At 46.2% G+C, this 18,859-nt stretch overlaps 1 protein-coding gene and 1 pseudogene across 1 annotated transcript in view; one reads left to right on the forward strand and one right to left on the reverse strand.

Annotated features, from left to right (window-relative positions):
• TRPM8 (transient receptor potential cation channel subfamily M member 8) overlaps nt 1-18,027 on the reverse strand; it is a 77,011-nt gene extending 58,984 nt beyond the window's left edge. Inside the window, exons 1-5 of the mRNA XM_026006160.2 lie at nt 17,911-18,027; nt 14,131-14,204; nt 6,472-6,628; nt 5,362-5,539; nt 2,951-3,123 (exon numbers count right to left, since the gene is read on the reverse strand). Of these exons, the coding sequence (XP_025861945.1) occupies nt 2,951-3,123; nt 5,362-5,539; nt 6,472-6,628; nt 14,131-14,204; nt 17,911-18,027 (699 nt within the window). The remainder of the gene's footprint in view (nt 1-2,950; nt 3,124-5,361; nt 5,540-6,471; nt 6,629-14,130; nt 14,205-17,910) is intronic.
• On the forward strand, nt 6,870-7,463 carry LOC112925430 (glutathione S-transferase P pseudogene; annotated as a pseudogene).
• Nucleotides 18,028-18,859: the final 832 nt, after the last annotated feature.

Raw genomic sequence — 18,859 nt, forward strand, 5'->3', positions numbered from 1 at the left:
TTCCTAGGCATATAGATTAATTTATGTAGTTTTCATAATTTTCTATTTAAAACTTCAAATATTTCCCATATTATCAGAAAATCTTTGGAAATATTATTTTGCACAATTTTCTTAATGTTTATATAGTAATCTAGCCGAAGATCCTCCTACTATTGATATTACTAGATATTTAGGCTTCTGTCAATTCTTGATATTATCAGAAATATTTTAATAATGTTTGTCTAAATATTAAATTCTCGAGTGATATAAGTATGGTATGAACAGTCTTCATGCACTTGGAACAAATTCTGAAATGGTTTTCCAGAAAGGGCATAGATTTGTTCTTTCTGCAGCAATTTATAAGGATCTCATGGTTCTCTATGTGTTGGAGACTACAAACATTTTTTTAAATTAACTCTTAATAGACTTTTTAAAAATTTTCTGAGTGAAATCACCAAAGCCCAGAGCAATTTTGAAGATTTTTATTTCCCTTTAAGCTCATTCACTGATAATTCATGCAGTCATATTTTCTAGCTCTTCTTGTTGAATCAGCTTTTGGAAATTATTGTTTTATGAAAAAATATAAAATATAAAAAACATAAATTTCCTGAGATTTTCAAATGTATTGACATACAATTGCATGTCACATCTGTACAATTTTTCTCAATATTTGTTACTATAGTGGGTTTCTCAGTTCTATTTATTCTTTAATTAAATTGTCAAAATGGTTTCAGAGAATAAAGAATATTTCTACTCTTCCTCTTTTTTTTTCTTTTCTAATTAATTTATTTCTGATAGAATATTATTTTTTCTCCTCTTCTTAAGTGTTATTGTGATGTTATTTTTCAAACCTATTAATTTGAAACTGTGGTGGCTAAAAGACCATGAACCATAGCTCTACTACTTACTAGCCATGTGACTAAAGAAAGCTTCTTACTTTCTCATCTGTAATGAGAAAGGTAATAGTAGCACTTAATTCATTGTTAACCTTATTGTTGTGGATATTAAAGAGTGTTAGATATTATTATTGAATTATTTTCTTGATTTTTGCTAATAAAGGTATAGGGCTATGCATTTCACTATGAGTGCAGCTTTGGACATATATTGTCAGTCCTAACATATAATACTTTCATTTCCACTGCTTTCTAAGTGATCTGCAATTAAATTTTGAAAGTTCATTTTTGAACTTGAGTTATTTAGCAGGTGTCATTCGTTTGTTTCTTTCTTAACTTCCAAGTGATTGGAACTATTTAACCCTTACATATTCATTTCATGTTTTACTTGTTGATAGAGGATGCCACCAGGGAAATACTAAGTTGCTGTTCCAATCCAGGGGGGAAACATACCCACCTTACAGGGTTGTTCTTGTGATTTTATGAATTCATCTATGGAATGTATCCACCAGACAGCAATGATGATTAGCCAATACCCCAGACAAACATGGCTAAAGACAAAGACTGAGTTCTTTCCCACTCAGCCTGTCACTGTCCTCAGAATCCTACCCCAGGCCACTCTCCCCCCTGAAGTTGGCATTTGATGTAAAATGATTTTAGCATTCCTGGCTGAACATCTAGAAATAACAATAAAAGCTACCATTCACTCTATACAGTTAATCCATCCCATGATAATACAGGTTATTATCATAAAAACTCAGAGACGAGAACTCACTCAAGACCATGTAGCTAGAAAAAGTTCCTCACCCCTAGTTACTCTGTCTGCAAAGCCCTTCTCCTCCCACTCCACCACTCCTGAGAGATGCTCAGAAATGGCTCCCCACTCTTCTCTGTCCCTTATACACCTGAAAAATGTTGATAAAAAAATATCATTTTTAAAAGCAAAAAGAATCAGGGGCACCTGTGTGGTTCAGTCAAGTTAAACATCTGATTCTTGATTTCAGCTCAGGTTACGACCTCAGGGTCATGAGATCAATCCCTTCATGCTCAGGGTGGAGTCTGCCTGAGATTCTCTCTCTCTCCCTCTGTTGCCACCGCCCCCCCATTGCCCCGCTCACGCATGCTCACTTTCTATAAATAAATAAAATCTTTTCAAATTAAAATATAAAAAACCAGAGTAATTCTAAACATCTTGAACATTTACCACCTAAACTTCCAAGAAGTCCCAGGTAGAAGAAGGCATAGACTAAATTGAGTTTTCTGAACATCTGGTCTAAAGCTTCTAGGTAGACATCACCTATCGTTTAAGGGGGTTTTCAACTCACTAGAAATGTTGTTTCCAAAATTCCACACTTGGTACAAAATCTCATACATCTACCTTGCACATAGAACATGAAATTTGTGTTGATTACTCTCTAAATATGCTCGCAGGAAACTTTAAGGGGAGAGCTGTTCATAACTTTCTTAATACCAAATTAACCAGGGTTCACAGCAATTCCTGTGAGTGTGGTCAGGGCTTGAGCCCTTCTGGGACAGATTTGGGTCATGGTTATAAAGAACAAAGAACCTGACTTTAACACGATATTACCAGGAAGAAAGTTTAAAAAACAAAACATATCCTTTGGTAACTCCTTCTCAGGACTGTTTTGATTGTGTCATCCTTGTTTGTTTGTCCTAAATTTTTTGTTGTTTTTGTGTGTTTGTTTATTTTCTGCGTCCAACGCACAGGACGCCAAGAGACAAAGGCATGGGAGAGAGAGAGAATCCTGAGCAGGCTCCATGCCCAGCGCAGAGCTGGACACAGGGCTCCATCTCATGACCATAAGATCATGACCTGAGCTGAAATCAAGAGTCGGACACTTAACAGACTGAGCCACCAAAGCACTCATGTCATTCTTGTTTTAATTGTTGGTCCCAAAGGCACTCCTTATAAGGCCGACTTCCCCATGAGCTAGCTCTATCATAGAGCCACAATGTTCAGGCCAGAGCCCCAAGCCATGGTCTTCCTCCCACGTGACCTCACAGACCTCCTCCTGTCCCATCTCTCCTCCTATCCCATCCCTCCTTTTGTCCCATACCTCAGCATCGCAATTCCTGAGGAGAGTGTCCCTGTTGGAGACCATGCCCCAAGCCGCTATGCCAATGGCCACAATGTTCTCCTCTGAATTCCTGCTGATGGTGTTGTCTCTCACCACCTCCCCGATGTACTTCATCAGGCCATAATGGGTGCCTCCAGTGAGAATCCAAGCACCTGTCAGTGAAGGGGGAGAGCAAATGCTCAGTTGGCTCTGAGTAAGTCTCCCATCCTGTGCTCACAGACCCCTGAAGAAGCCCCCACCATGCGAGCACCAGGACGACACTGCCAGCCACACCTTGCAGTGGGCCTTGCCAAGGACCATATGAAGAGGAAGGAGAAGAGGATGTTTAGAGGAATTTCTAAGAGATATTGGTTTTTAAAAGACACAGATTCTGGGCCCCACTCTTGATCTAAATCATCAGACTCTCCAGAGGGTCGGGCCAGAGAATCTGCATCTTTATCCAGCCTTTCAGGTAAATTTCATGGTGAATAACAAATGCTGGGCCCTAGCCTGTGAGCAAGTTAAGGCAGTGCTGCCATGGAAAGCGGAGCACTCTGCTCCCAGACCCCTATTCTCATGCCATGACCTTGGTGCCTACAATTTAGCTTTACCTTGTAATTACACAACTTTGCACACCAGCATTTTAAGGTTTATATTTGATGATCTTCACAATGTCAAGGGTTTTTGCTCATTTTTTTCCAGAAATGAAGTAAAGAAAATACTTATAAAATATAACTTAGCATAATAATTGAACGTAAAGTTGGAAGTGACCCTGATCTAATGCACTACCCATGTAGGAACCCAGCCTGACGGTGGTCACTGGTGTCTCTTGATTAGCTCTGGTGATGGAAGGCTCAAGAGGCTCTGGGTAGCCCTCTCCCCCAGTTATTAGAAAGTCCCTTTGTTCATTATTTGTCTCCATTCTGCAATTGTATTACTGTCCTCAGCAGTAAGGAACAAGCTTAGTCATCTCCCACATAAAACCCTTCCAATATTTTAAGGTAAACGCAGCATGGTCCTTAGGATTGTCACACCTGATTCCTGCAACCATTTCTCACAGAATATGAACTGCAACCCCTCGGCACCCAGTCTCCTTCCTCTAGATGGATTTTAATTGTCAACGTCCCTCTTGCAAACCAGGCAAGGAGAACTGAAGCAGCACTCCGAGCAGCCAACGCAGAGGACGCCAAGACTGCTAACATCAGAGCCAGCCCCTCCCTTCCTCTGACTGGATGTACTCAGGCCAGGCACTTTTGTCTGTTTTGTTCTGTTATATTCCCAGCACTTAAAACACTTCCTGACACATAGTAGGCATTTAATAAGTATCCTGCATGAATGATGTGTGTTCAGGATTTAGCAGTAAGGAAGTGGAGCTGCTCAGTTTCATAACAAAGTAACCATCTACTGTAGCTTCCTCTGGTGGGTCAGGAAATTGAGGATGAATGAGAATAATATCCAGGTTTCTTCTTGACATTCAAAGAAAACTCTTATCTAAGAGAGGACACCCCTGTTCTTGAGAGATTCATGCTGAAATACTTAAGGGCCAAGGGTCATGATGCCTGCAAAAGACTCTCTAATGAGTCTTTAAAAATCCTAACAGGGGACTGTTTCTGGAAAGCAATATGACACATGTGGGAAAATGCTAATAATTTGGGGCTCTAGGTGAAGAGCGTACAGATGTGCATTACATGATTCAACTCTGCTGCAGGTTTGAGTTTTTCAAAACAAAAAAATTACAAAAAAAGGCAGCACTAAGCTGCCTTAGTAACAAAGCCACAGTTACTCCTCTTGATCTCAATCACACACTTTTACCTGGTGCTTACAACCTGCCAAACACCATTGCTATTTCCAAAAAAATTACAAAAAAAGGCAGCACTAAGCTGCCTCAAGTAACAAAGCCACAGTTACTCATCTTGATCTCAATCACACACTTTTACCTGGTGCTTACAACCTGCCAAACACCATTGCTATTTCCAAAAGCCCATCATCGATCTCAAAATTAAAGAGCAAAGAAATGAAATTTCCTCTTCCGTTGGCCAGACTATTCTGGGTAAAATTTTATATGTAGAAACAACACAATGAAAACCTTAGATGATTCAAGATTCAAGGACACAAAGGTGCCCACAAGGAAGCATCATGATGCAGATTTTACCTTATGACACCCCCATGACCACCACCACCTGCCAGAGCTTCTTGCCTGTCCATTCATCTGAGGACCCTGCTTTTAAATAAATCATGATTAATCGTGTACTTCTGGAGTGTCTAGATTCTGCGCATGAACTGCATCTGGGGACTTGGCTCTGTCCGAAGACGACGGGGCTCAGCCTCTAGGGACTAAGGGGCAGCACAGCATCCCCCCCCTCACAGCCTCCCTGCCCCACAGCATCCCCACCCCGCAGGGACCACCCCACCTTTGGACTGTGCGATGTAGATGAGGCGGCTGAAGATCTTGCGCATCCTCGGCTTCAGGGCGAAGTTCTTGGCGCCTCCGGTGACGGATATGACCAGGTTGGGCGTTTTCAGGTGCCAGTGCTGGGTCAGCAGCTCATAGAGGGTCTCTGCATCCGTGTCACAGGACAGGCGGATATACTGCGGGGAAGAGGGAAAGTGTCGGGGTCGGGGTCGGCACCTGTCCCAGCCACCTGCTCCTGTGGAATGGGAGAGGTGCACGGACCAGCAGCCAACGGGGGTCCCCGCGGGGAAGGGGAGGAAAACAGTAGGCTGGGACAGAGGGGTTACAATGTGGGTGCCACCGATAGGCCTCCTGGGCCAGCTGGAGAATTTATCCTAGGCTCAGGAATGTGCCTAAAGGCTGTAGGGCACCTGTGAGGTGTTTGAAGCAGAGTCGATGAGTCCTCCAGCGCTAGCGTTGACTGTGGACCAGGGGACAAAACGAAGTAGGGGAAACTGTGGGCAGGCAAGAGATGGTGATGGTGCATCCTGGGGCAGGGCCCTGGGAAGGTACAGCAGTGAGCCGGCTTCCAGGGCTGCAAACACAGGCCCTGGGTTGTAAGGAGTGAAGGCCCAGGCTTCCTGCTGCCTATGGATGGGCTGCCATGGAGACAGAGACCCAGGAACATTTGAGGATACCACCTGCCAGTCCTTAGACCTTGTTGTAACACCCGGTGGACAAGCCTGAAATGTAAGTGTCCCCTTATTCAGAGCCATATGCATTCCCAAGAGTGCCATACACTCAACTAAATGGGACAATGCACCAAAATGGTTATGGGCCTTGTGTAGCAGCAGGGGAGGGGGTGTAACGCAGATGTAGCATGAACACCCACAGCGTGCTCAGGGAAAGGCCTCTGAGTAGCAGCTAGGCATGAGCTAAGTCTTCCAGCTGCACAGAATCTAATCACAGCTTTTTTGACTATTTTATCATTTTCTGCAATAGTTTTTGGATTGACTACTCATATCTCCTGCCTCTGTACTATTAGACAATTCAAGGTAACTCAGGATTAGCATATGAGTCCAGGTTGTGTTAGTATATGAATCAGCTAAAGTAGAAAACCATTGCTTACCTTCCCTTTCTTCCCCAGAGTCTCAAACTGAATATCCCCAAAGGCGTCAGTCGGAAATTCCTTGGTGTGTTTCTTGTAATTCCATTTCTCGTTTGAGTTGATCTGGGTGCCTTCTATGTGCTGGCTCTGGGCATAGCCACACTTGCACACATTTTCCCTGAGTCGGATGATATTGACAGGAGGGAACGGGTTTCATTAAGCCTCCTTAAATGTTTCATCACATTTTTAGAATAAACTATGCATTACTAGCTTCAAGAAACACAAAAAGTGATCTGACCATCAAGTCTTATCTTCAGAGCTCTGCTGCCGTCACCACCGCTGCCACAGCTACTGCCACCGCCACTGCCACCCTCACTGCAACCATTCCACCCTACACCATCATCTACTTCCCTGTTCGAGGGTGCTGCGAGGCCATGCACATGCTGCTGGTTGACCAGGGCCAGAGCTGGAAGGAGGAGGTGGTGACCATGGAGACCTGGATGAAGGGCTCACTCAAGGCCTCCTGTCTGTATGGGCAGCTCCCCAAGTTCTGGGACGGAGACCTCACCCTGTACCAGTCCAATGCCATCCTACAACACCTGGGCCACTCCCTCGGGCTCTACAGGAAGGACCAGCAGGAGGCGGCCTTGCTGGATGTAGTGAACGATGGTGTGGAGGATCTCCGCTGCAAATACATCCTCCTCATCTACACTAACTACGAGGCAGGAAAGGAGGAATACGTGAAGGCACACACATACCTGAAGCCTTTTGAAACGCTGCTATCCCAGAATGAGGGGGGCCAGGCCTTCACCGTGGGCAACCAGATCTCCTTCGCAGACTACAACCTGCTGGACTTGCTGCTGATTCACCAGGTCCTGGCCCCCAGCTGCCTGGACTCCCTCCCCCTGCTCTCGGCCTATGTGGCGCGCCTCAGGCCCAGACCCAAGCTCAAGGTGTTCCTGGCGTCCCCCGAGCACGTGAACCGCCCCATCAATGACAACAGGAAGCAGTGAGAGCTTGTGGAACCCTGGGCGGGAAGCTGGGGGGCTGGCTGACTTCCTTTCTCCCTGACCAATAAAATTTTCAAGTGAGAAAAAAAAAGTCTTATTTTCAGACTATCTTCATCATCTCAGTTGATTATTTGGAAACTATCTTGGAGTTTTCTCCCTATTGTCTATGGTCCATCCACCAACAGGCTGGCTCTGTACTGAGAGCTGGGATATAGGAGTAGCTTCATGGAGTCTGTCTCTGCGGACGTAGCCATGAGGTTATTAGGAGATGAAGCCTTAGAGACCTGGAGACCATTTATGTAGCTTCTTGCATGGTTCATAACACACAGGAGCCCTGGATGCCAGCCCTGTCTGTGTGCCCAGCCAGTAACGCTTTTTGGAGGTGAGATGAGCCCTCCTTCCTGGGTACGGTACTCACTGGAGACACTAGGTCCCCTGGCAGGGCCCCTAAGTGATCCAGAGATTAGAGAGACCCTCCTGTCCATACTAAACGTGAGCTGCTTGGGATACTTTCAATCATTTGGGCTGGACAAGGACAAACTGCATAAGTGAACACTTTCTTCCCATGAAAAGTGCAACAGAACTAAAATGTACGTGGTTGTTAAATGACACGTATGCATATATGAAGTCGGAAGAGGATGGAAGGATAGGCAGTAAGAGGTAAAGGATTGAAAATCTGCTCTGAGGCAGGCCTGGCCTGAGCTCACCGCACCCAGGGATTAACTGGGTGGGTGGCCTGGTCTCCAGTTTGGGGGACGTCTTGGGAACAGTCAGTAGGATGCCTGGCAGGATGGTGCAGTACAGAACAAGCAAACCTTTCCTTTACCCCAGCAGAGTCCCACTCCCCTGGGGGCTCCTGAGAGGTTGGAAACTGTGGCACAGCCTCCATGGGGTGACTTTCAGGCTGTGCCATCTGTGCAAATCAAAGACTAGTAGAGGCGGTGGCAACAGAAAAGAAGAAAAATGCAGTTTCAAAAAAAAATCTAAAAATACCTGCTGTGGCTCCCTGGCTCCTCTATCCAGAGCTGTGTTGCCTCCTGACCATCATGGTCTCCAAAGAGATGAACAAGAACCACAACAAAAATGTGAATGTGGCCAAAGCAACTCTCCCCAATGGGGCCCTGTTCACCCTTCTCCTGGTTTCTTTCTGCCTGCCCCACCCACTTGGCCCCCTGGGTTCTCTCTCCCATCAGGCTTCAGACAAGAGTCAGAAGGTGCTGAGAATTCAAGGGAGCCATGGGCAGTGGAGAAGCAGAACAGAGTTCTGTCCCAAGAGGCCAGAGAGCAGCAAAGGGAGAGACCTGTTTAGCCACTGAAATAAGACAGAAGGGTAGAGCTCTCCCTCTTCTGCAAGAGCAAAGGGATAATGGAGCAAGACAGAGGCACCACCAGGGAATAACCAAACGCCCTGATCTGCCCAGGACAATCCCAGTTTATATCTGCTGTCCACACCCTAGTAGAGTCAGAGCCTCCATCATGTTCATCAGTGTTCCCTCAAAATAAAGTACATAGTCACCCTAACCACCAATGTGTTAGGAAAGATGCCCCCTCTGGCAGACATAAGCCTGTGGCCCCTAGCACTTGTGCAGTGCACACCCTGGGCAACTATATGTGGTGACTCTGAAGCAAGGATTCCCTGGGTAGGCTGGGTCAAATAAAAGTATACAAGCTGAGAAATGCTGTTAGGGTTTGCTTCTAGCTGGACTCCATTTATCTTATATTCTCTGTTCCCGGCATATAAGGACATTCAGCTAATAACCTCCAGATGATGAAGGCATAAATGAGTGAATGAACACATTGATTAGTCTTCCTGTAAATAGTTTGGCTCCTCATCACTCCTCAGTGATTTTTGCAAGGTAAGTACTTTTTTTTTTTAATCTTCTGGAAGGTGAGCCTAAGCATACATAGCTATTATATAGCTGTCACAGGAAAGGCTGTATTCCCAAGGATCCTCTTCACTGATGAGCTTATTTGACAAATGGCAAAATGTAGGATTCATTCCAAAAATACTCTGTGGTAGTAGATCACATTTTCATTTTACAAAATGATAATAGCAGTATATGCTTTTCTGTGACAGCTTCTAAAAATATAATGGAGCAAAACTCTTTGAGGAGGAGGTTTTAGGATTGCTCCAGAAGCAGACAGATTCTAATTATGACCAAGATCCTACTACCTGGAAGCAACTGGCCTCAATTGTGTTACATGAAATGAGTTACTCTGCTAACAGAGATCTTTTTTTTAGATTGATTGATTGATTGATTGATTGGAGAGCGCACATGGACAGGGGGCAGAGGGAGAAGCAGACTCCCCACTGAGCAGGGAACCTGATGCAGGGCTCTATCCCAGGACCCCAGGATCATAACCTGAGCCAAAAGCAGACACCCAAACAACTGAGCCACCCAGGCACCCCCAGAGATCTTTTTGAAGTGCTGGAAGCCCAGAGTAACTACCAAAGCCATGCAATGAAGACCATATGTAATGAGGAACAAACACATCATGGCAGGAATCCTCATATGCAGCACACCCTCCTAAGGATGAGGCTGTGAATGATACATCAGTGTGGGTTTCTGCTGGAGAGTACACGCATGATGTGGACCCCAGTGAGGCTGTCCCTGCTCCCCAATCCCCTCTATGCGGCTGGACTGAGACCAAGCCTTTTCCTGGGTTCTGTGTGGCATTACTGTTTCCTTAGAGTAAACCAACCCTTTTAAGTTAAGCTAGCTTATGTCCTTATAACTCAAAGTCTTAATTACTATAGAGTATGGAAATTATCTGTGTTCAAAATGCATGTCAGACTTTCAGTATTTTCCAGGACTATAAACATCAAGGTAAAACCTGGATGCAAAATCCCACCATCAGCAGCAATCTTGCCTCCTTTCTGAACAGTTCTCAGGGCATCACACAGTCTGGCCAAGAAAAGCAAGTCAACTAGAATTGATTTCAACCTCCTCAGTCCTTTCTCTTACTAAGTCCCAGGGCACTTCCTGAGCCAAGGCTGCTCCCCAGTGGTCTCAGAGTCCTTCCCACAAGGGTCCTCATTGGCTTCCTCTCCTCTCTTTAGCTGTTAGCATCTTGCTACCCATTGGGGTCTATCCACACCCAATGAAGCTCATACCAAGATGGGGGAGAGAAAAGCCATGCCCCACCTGTCCTTGCCACAGCTGAAAACAGACTCTTAAGTCCTGTTCCCTTCTCAGGGTAGGGATGTTCTTTAGGGGACCTTGGCTGAGAGAGTTGTTTGGCTCCATTTTGGTTTGCAGGCTGGTAGCCTTCTAAGCACCAATTTGCATTAATTGATTTACAAATGGAGAGGAGGCCAGGAAGGAAGTGCAGATGCCTACAGGAGGGATGAGGGTGACAGAAAAGAGATGGAACAGACAGAAGAACATCAGGACCCTAATTCTTCCTCCCAGATCAAGTGCAAACCCTATAGAGCTACACTGTCAATAAGGTAGCCTTTAGCCACATGTGGCAGTATAATCTCACGTTTAAATTAGTTAAAATTAAAATTACATAAATTCAACTCCTTGGGGATCCCTGGGTGGCTCAGCGGTTTAGCGCCTGCTTTTGGCCCAGGGCACACACGATCCTGGAGTACCAGGATCGAGTCCCACATCGGGCTCCCGACATGGAGCCTGCTTCTCCCTCCTCCTGTGTCTCTGCCTCTCTCTCTCTCTCTCTCTCTCTCTATCATCAATCAATCAATTAATCAATCTTTTTTAAAAAATTTCAACTCCTTGATTGTACCTGCCACATTTCAAATGCTCGATACCTATCTGTGGCTAGTGACTATCATATTAGACAGTGCAGATATAGAATATTTCCATCCTGGCAGAAAGTCTCACTGCACAGAGTAGCTATAGAGAAAGTAGAGTCCTCCCTATTTCTACCTAGAATGCAGCATGGCCAACGCAGTAAAAACTGAAGAGAGCAAAACCAGATTAGGGGCTTATAGCCTCAGAATTGCCAGGATGCAGCCCCTAAGCTGGGCAGCAATGTTTCAGAGGGCCCCCACCAGTAGGGGCAATGGTTGGGCATCAGGCCCAAGTGACCACTCAAGAAATAGACATCCACAAGGGGTAGAGCAGAGAGACTTGAGCAATCTGGGTATAGCACATACGAGCAATCCCAGGGATTCTCTAGGGAGACTTTGCCTATGTCAGCTCGTGTGGCAAGCAAGCAAATTCGGGGTATCAATATTAATAGTCACTTCATTTGATTTCCTTGTCCAGTGGGTAATTTGGAGGACACAGAGTATTCCTACCACTTATGGAGAGATGATAGTAATAAATATGGGGAATTTCAAAGAGTATAGAGTCTTGACCCTGGTCTACAATCTTGTGCCCTTCTAAGAGAGGAACCAGAAGACCCTGAGGCGTTCCCGTCCTTTGCTTGTGCTGTGAAGATGGGGGCTGCTCACATCTCCCTTTGTTTTGAGGCAGACTCAAGCTGTAATCAAGCACGTTAAGGTAGATAGCTATAGGTTTCCCTACCTTGCATCCTATTTCCTGTTCTGTTAGAAGGAGCACCCTGATTTTCCTTTGAGGATCCATGTGGATACAATGCCCAAACCTGGTCAATGAACATATCATATCCCATTGCCCAGCCTCAGGGACGAGTTTAGAGGTGGACATATGGCCAAGCCAGGCCAAGAACTATGAATATCAGTCCAGAATTTTTGGTGTATTTGCTGAATGAGGCCCTCTTTCCCTCACTGGTAAAATGGTAAGCTGATAACATATCCGATACGGTGACCACTTTGCCACCATTTGTGAAGAGCTTGCTCACCCAGATGACAACAAAAATAACAGGTGGAAAGAGACAATCGGGGAGTCATTGAGTCCTGGCTCTGGTTGTGCTTTTCAGCCAAAAGTTCCCATTACTACCCATTTCACTTAAACCAATTAGACTAGACATCTGCACCTAAGAAATTGCTTAGGTGCCTGAGGCAATGTCATTCTTCGAAAGGCAGGGGCAGGGAATAAACAGAACACCCAAGCTAAGAATCAGAAAACCTGGGTCCAGTCCTTCATCCATCTCCCACTGGCCATGTGACCTTGGGTAAATACTGAACTCTTGGGACCCATGTGCCTTGCCTGTCAAATGATAAGAGCAGCTACCTTGGGTGCCTGGGTGGCTCAGTCAGTTAAGCGTCTGCCTTCAGTTCAGGTCATGATCTTGGGGTCCTAGGACTGGGTCTGCTTCTCCCTCTCCTTCTGCCCCTCCTCCCACTCATGCTTTCTCTCTCTCTTTCTCTCAAATAAATAAATAAAATCTTAAAAGAAAGAAAGAAAGAAAGAAAGAAAGAAAGAAAGAAAGAAAGAAGAAAGAAAGAAGAAAGAATGAATGAATGAAAGAAAGAGCACTGCCTTGAAGAGGGGGATTGTAGAATAAGTACTCAAGTATATAAGTCCCCATGACATAGTAGATGCCCAATAAATATTTATTGACTGAATGAATGAATCCAAACTGTATTTTCTACTGGTCAAACAAATAGACTAACTGCAAAGTCTTTCACTGAAACCATTCAGGTAATAAAGAGCTGACTCATGACATTTATACTGTCAAAATAACTCATGATGAGTAAGTTTACACCAGTGACAAAATACAGACTCTTAGTTTTTCTGATGTTCATTTTCCAATTCACACGAAGCATGAAAACACATTTATTAGGACCCTTTTATGCTCTGAGGCACGATGGTAGGTATTTTATGTGTTACTGCATTGAATCCTTACCACAACCCATGAGGTACACTTTGCTAGCACTTTAGCATCAGAGAATTTGGTTCAGAAAAGAGAATATGGCTCAAGGTCATGTAGTAAGCAGGCAGCCGGGCCAAGGTTGGATCCAGGGCTCATTCTAAAGCACCTGCTCTTGCCTATTCTTACATCCTTCCTCTGTTGGCTGCCGCCACTCAGTAGAAGATCAGTGCTTTAATTATAAACTACAGCAGCAACTATCCAACCAATTAATAACTAGATTCTTTCTTCTCCCAGCCCCAGGCAACAGAGGAAAGGCAGAGGGACAGGATGAGAGGGGGGTAGCACTAAAATTATCTCTTTGGGTCCAGAAGCATCATCTATGGGAAAGATCAGCAGTTGGTCACTCACTCGCTCATTAGCTAACATTCATTGAGCACCTCCTGCATTTACAGCTGCTGGTGGCTGCTCCCCATGGCAGAACCCAGCCTTGATTCTCCAAAACACTTGCGACTCAGAGTAGATGAACATCCGATTGTATGGGAAGGCCCCAAGTCAACAGCCTAATGGAGGAGCCAGTCAGATTGCCACATGCGCTCATGCTTGGGGTCCTCTGCCGACCACTATAACACAACAACATTCAACGCCATGGCTGCTCAGGTGGGCTCCCAGGCTCATGGGAGCAAACGCCAAAGGGGGTGACAGCTTCTCTTAGAGTCTCTACCAGCCATTGCCAAAGCTAAAAATATAAGACAAAATGGTATCGCTCTAGGGACTTGCTCTAGGGAATAGCTCTAGGGACCGAGTCCCAGCTACGTGCCAAATTCTTCCTCACACACCATTTCTGAGAATTGCAAGAAGAAAACAACTTTAATAATGAACTAGTGAACATTTGTTTGTTTGTTGTAATGGTTGTTAATAATGTATTTTCCAACATGGAAGCAAAAACGGAGGGAAAATAGTTGCTTACGTGGCCTTGGAATCTTTGGTAAAGAAGACACATTCTCGTTTCTTAAAATTTGCTTGAATAAAATTCACCAAGTCCTTTGGAGAAAGAACATTGGACAGTATATGACTAATTTATTCTCACACATTGCTGTTATTAACGAATACTAAATATGATCTACACTTACTTCAAAGGTTTCCAGAATTTACCGCATAGTCATAGCACCAAGCATCCGTTCATGCTTTTAGAATACCACAACGGTTTTTAAAAGAGACATACATTTAAATGTTTATAACTAAATGCAAATTTTTCTGAAAGTTAACTTGGCATTATCTTGTAATAAATGTCATGACACACATACAAATTATGTTTTTCCATCTCTAGGACGACCAAGGGAATGTAAGCATTTGTTGGTAGTTTAGCATAAATAATGGATCAAAGCAGATTCTTTCCCCTTACACTTGCTTTTCAAAAGAAGACATATTCCAAAGACTCCTTCAAGGATTGTGTTTGCTCCCCGATGGACGAGGTGGTAAGGCATATCCGGGACCTCATTCTGATAAACAACCACAAGTTTCTATACACCAAAGGCTTCACTTTAGATGGAAAAGCAAACTATTCGGAAAGAGATGAAGAATACATTGAAAAAAAGAAACTACACTCCTCCAGGACTGGTAGATAGACTATATAAAGGACTGGAAATCATTAACAATAGCCCAGACGATCTAAGGGGGAAATGACAAAAGGCATGAGCATGCATCAAATAAAAGAGGACACACAAATAACCCATAAATATGTGAAGAGAGGCTCACCCTCACCGGTAATGAAGCAAGTGTGAAGGAAAACCAGTGTGACTTCCCATCACACACCCACCAGGTTGGAAAAATCAAAAAGGCAGCTGATGCCAAATGTGGATGAAGGGTGAGGTAGTGGGGCCGCACACCCACGCGGGGTGGGTGAGTAAACTGGTATGACCACTCTGGAAAACTACCATGGCCAGTGAAGTCATCCCCCTAAAAATTGTCCCCCGTGGAGAGAGAAGTAGGTTTGCCCCATGAACAGCCCACAAGCTCAGAGTGCCTGGCCATGGGTTGTCAGCCGTACAGGGATTGTTGCCCCCGCGAGGTGGGGTTGGCACTCCAAACCCCCTTCCCTCAGGTCGTCGAGTTCTCAAACAACTTCATGCAAGTTTAGCCTCCCAAGTTAGGCCACTGGCATCAAAGTTAGCCTTGACTCCTTATCCCCAACAGCGAAGCTGCCATCAGCTGCCCCTAAACTGGGCAAGCAGTCTTGAAGAATAAAATCCACGGTGCATTCCGCGGTCTGCCTCCTGCTACCCGCACCCCTTCATTCTGAGACATCAGAGAAACAGCGATGCCTCCTCTTCCTGGCTCTTTGGACAAAAGTTATCCCATAAATCCCGTGTCTTAAACCCAGGCCCCCTGAGGGAGACGTGTCTACCTTCATCCACCTGGCTCCCTCCTAAAAATGTTTCCCAGAGAACCCCCAGCTCACATATCCAAAACTGTCCGCGTGGCATTGCGCCTAACAGCAAAACCCAAATGTTCCCTTTAGGCTGGACAGATGTGCCCCTGACCTAGCGCTGCACAGCAGTGAAGCTGTTCAGTTGCTACAGCAATCAATGTGGACCAATCTCAAAAACATAATGATGAACAATAACACCAAAAAAAATCCACAAAAAAACAAACTCCCAAAAGAATACTTGTAGATTTCCATACATATCAAAAAAGTATGTAAAAGTAAAGTATAGATAAAAGTAAAGAATATATTGTTTAGGGAGATAAATATATATATATATATATATATTCATATTTGAATATTCAAATATATTCAAATAATAAACTTATAACTAAAAGCAAGGAATGGGTAATACAAAATGCAGGCTCGCAGTCACCTTGGGAGGGGTCGGAGGGAGGGGATGACACCTGGGGCAAGACAGGCCGTCTGGAGTCCTGGTAATATTCTGTTCCTAAGCTGGTGGTGGGTACCAGAGTGTCCGTTTTATTCCTCTTCCTGAGGCTGGAAATTTGCACTTGTACATTCTCTTCCACAGACAAGAAAAGTGTGGGATGCAACAGTAATTCTTACGCTTACCTGAACACAGGAATTTAAAAAGCCTATGATGCTCCTTGTCCCTCGTAATATTTTCTAACCTCTTAGCTGACGTTAAATCTATTTCACCAAATGAAGAAAACTCAACAGGTGTATAAGCCTGTGAAGTCTGTGATCGTGGGCGAGCGGTGGTGTCAACACTGCTTTGTTGCTAAAAATTCCTTCTGGAAATGCACTTTGCAGGGGCATGTGTCCTAGGGAGGAGGGATGCAAACAGGGCCCCGCCCCCAGAAACTGGGGCATCCTTGGGTGGTCTCCAAAGCCCTACCCAGAGGCCTGCCAGCACTTCAGAGGGCGTGAGTGGGAAATCCATCCAGAAATCCTTTGGGAGCCACGGAGTGTGGCACAAGAAAGAGTCGGGCTTTGTCCGTCTCCCAGAGGCACCAAAGCCCGAGTCCAAGAACGAGGTGGGAAATTGCCTTTCCTGCCTTCCCTGAGGTCTCTCACTGCTTGAGGCTGGAGGAGCGACCCCCACTGTCTTTGCCCATCATTTGTTTCTTGCAGGACAAGGGCTAAGGTGAGACCAGATGTCAAATCTAAGGAGGTGGGATCCCTGGGTGGCTCAGTGGTTGAGCATCTGCCTTCGGCCCAGGGCGTGATCCTGGAGACCCAGGATCGAGTCCCTCGTCGGGCTCCCTGCAGGGAGCCTGCTTCTCCCTCTGCCTGTGTCTCTCTCTGTGGTGTGTGTCTCTCATGAATAAATAAATAAAATCTTAAAGTATATATATATATATATATATATATATATATAAGGAGGCGCTCTGTGTGGATGGGTGAGGACAGGAGCAGCACCTGAGAGCAGCGCTGCCTTAAATAGGCAATGTGGGGGCCGTGTTTGCCCCCCTTGTTTGTTTTCTTAGAGTTCACTGGTAGATGACAAAGCCAGCCCCATGTAACCTCCAGCCCAACCTAAACACGACTGTGCCCAGCACCCCAGAAGCACCCCTCCTGATCCCCTCTCCATCCTCATGCCCACGGCGGGCCACCATCCTGACTTCCGACACCGCAGCTCGGGGGCCCTCGGTAGCAGGCTGGAATCCGGCTTCCTTTCCTGACAAGCGAGTATATTGGGTCTGCCCACAGGGTGGGCACGAAGCCAGTGGGACCTGCCCGAACAGCCCGGCAGGGACAGGGAAGGGGAGGCGGCGCCACGGAAGGCAGAGGCCCTGCCGGCACCCAGGAAGGAAAAGGCCCTGCCGGCACCCAGGAAGCACGACGGGCATGTCCCCACATCCACTGGGCAGCGTGGGTGCTGGCTTGGAACCGGAGACAGGGATGCCCAGGAGAAGGGCTAGAAGCTGTGGCTGCAGGGACATGTGAGGACCCGAACCGAGACCCAGCCGCAGAGTCGGGGAGCAGGGTGCTGAGCCCACGGGACCCACAGCGACACACCAGGCACCGAGCCGTAAAATGAGCGTTGACGGGGCGATATCGTGAATTTCGGGAGCGCCAGCCAACCAGTGCATCATGTCACCATGTGTTAAATAAAACCGTTTAAAATAAGGCGGCTGGAAGAACGCAGAGGAGAGGAAGCTTCCACCCTTGCCCAGGACAACCTCAGGACACACCACCACACGGTGAGGTACGATCTCTTTCAAGAAGCAGCGTGGGTTCCCCCAAGTGACATAAGGGCCAGAGCGATGCCCTCTGGCAGCGCCGCCCTGGACTCACGCTTTCGCTGTAGGACACGTCGGTGCTCCGAGACGTGCTGGAGTACAGGGTCCGGGTGCTGTCCAGCGTGCCGTTCCTTCTGTTCCTCATGCTGAGCCTGGCCCCCTCGAAGGACATCTCTGCTATAGAGAATGCAGAGGGGCAGGGCGGGGGCGCTGGTGGTTAGTTTGAGTCGCAAACAGTAAGAGGGCTTGTCTCACTCATACGGGGAATATAAGAAGTAGTGAAAGGGATTATAGGGGAAAGGAGGGGAACTGAGTGGGAAAAATTAGAGAGGGAGACAAACCATGAGAGATTACTAACTCTGGGAAACACAAAGGGTTGTGGAAGGGGAGGTGGATGGGGGCATGGGGTGACTGGGTGATGGGCACTGAGGAGGGCATTCGATAGGATGAGCACTGGGGGGTTAGACTGTATGTTGGCAAATCGAACTTCAATAAAACAAATTTTTAAAAAAAAAATTTTTTTTAAAGCCTTGTCTCCTGCTCCACCCCAGAGCCCCCACCCCCATTGGTAACTGCACCCCTGCCATGCTCTTCTGGCCTCATCCCCTCTCATCCTCCAGGACCTCCCTGAGCCAACAGCACCGGCACTGGGCCCTCCAGGTGCTCCCCTCCCAGGCGGACTCCTGCCTCTCAGACCACCACACTTGGGAGGTTCCCAATAGCTCCTTCCAGCTTAAGGGATCTGGAGTAAAGGGAACGTAAAGAACAAACCCTAATAATGTCTTGTGTCACCTAGAGGAAGGGACGGACTCTGAGAAGAATCCTGGCCCTGGTCCACCCCATGGTGATAGGGGCCCAGAGCCTGGGTGTCCAGGTCACCATGAAACTCAGAGCCAACATTTGGGCCCCAGGGACACCCAGAAATTCCCTCTCAGGCCTAGCAGCAGGCTGTTAACCCTCGGTGTGGACGACGCAGAAGCCTCAGCACCCACTGGGAGACTTCC

This window comes from Vulpes vulpes, chromosome 9 (assembly GCF_048418805.1).
Source record: "Vulpes vulpes isolate BD-2025 chromosome 9, VulVul3, whole genome shotgun sequence".
In the NCBI taxonomy this organism is placed as follows: Eukaryota; Metazoa; Chordata; class Mammalia; order Carnivora; family Canidae; genus Vulpes; species Vulpes vulpes.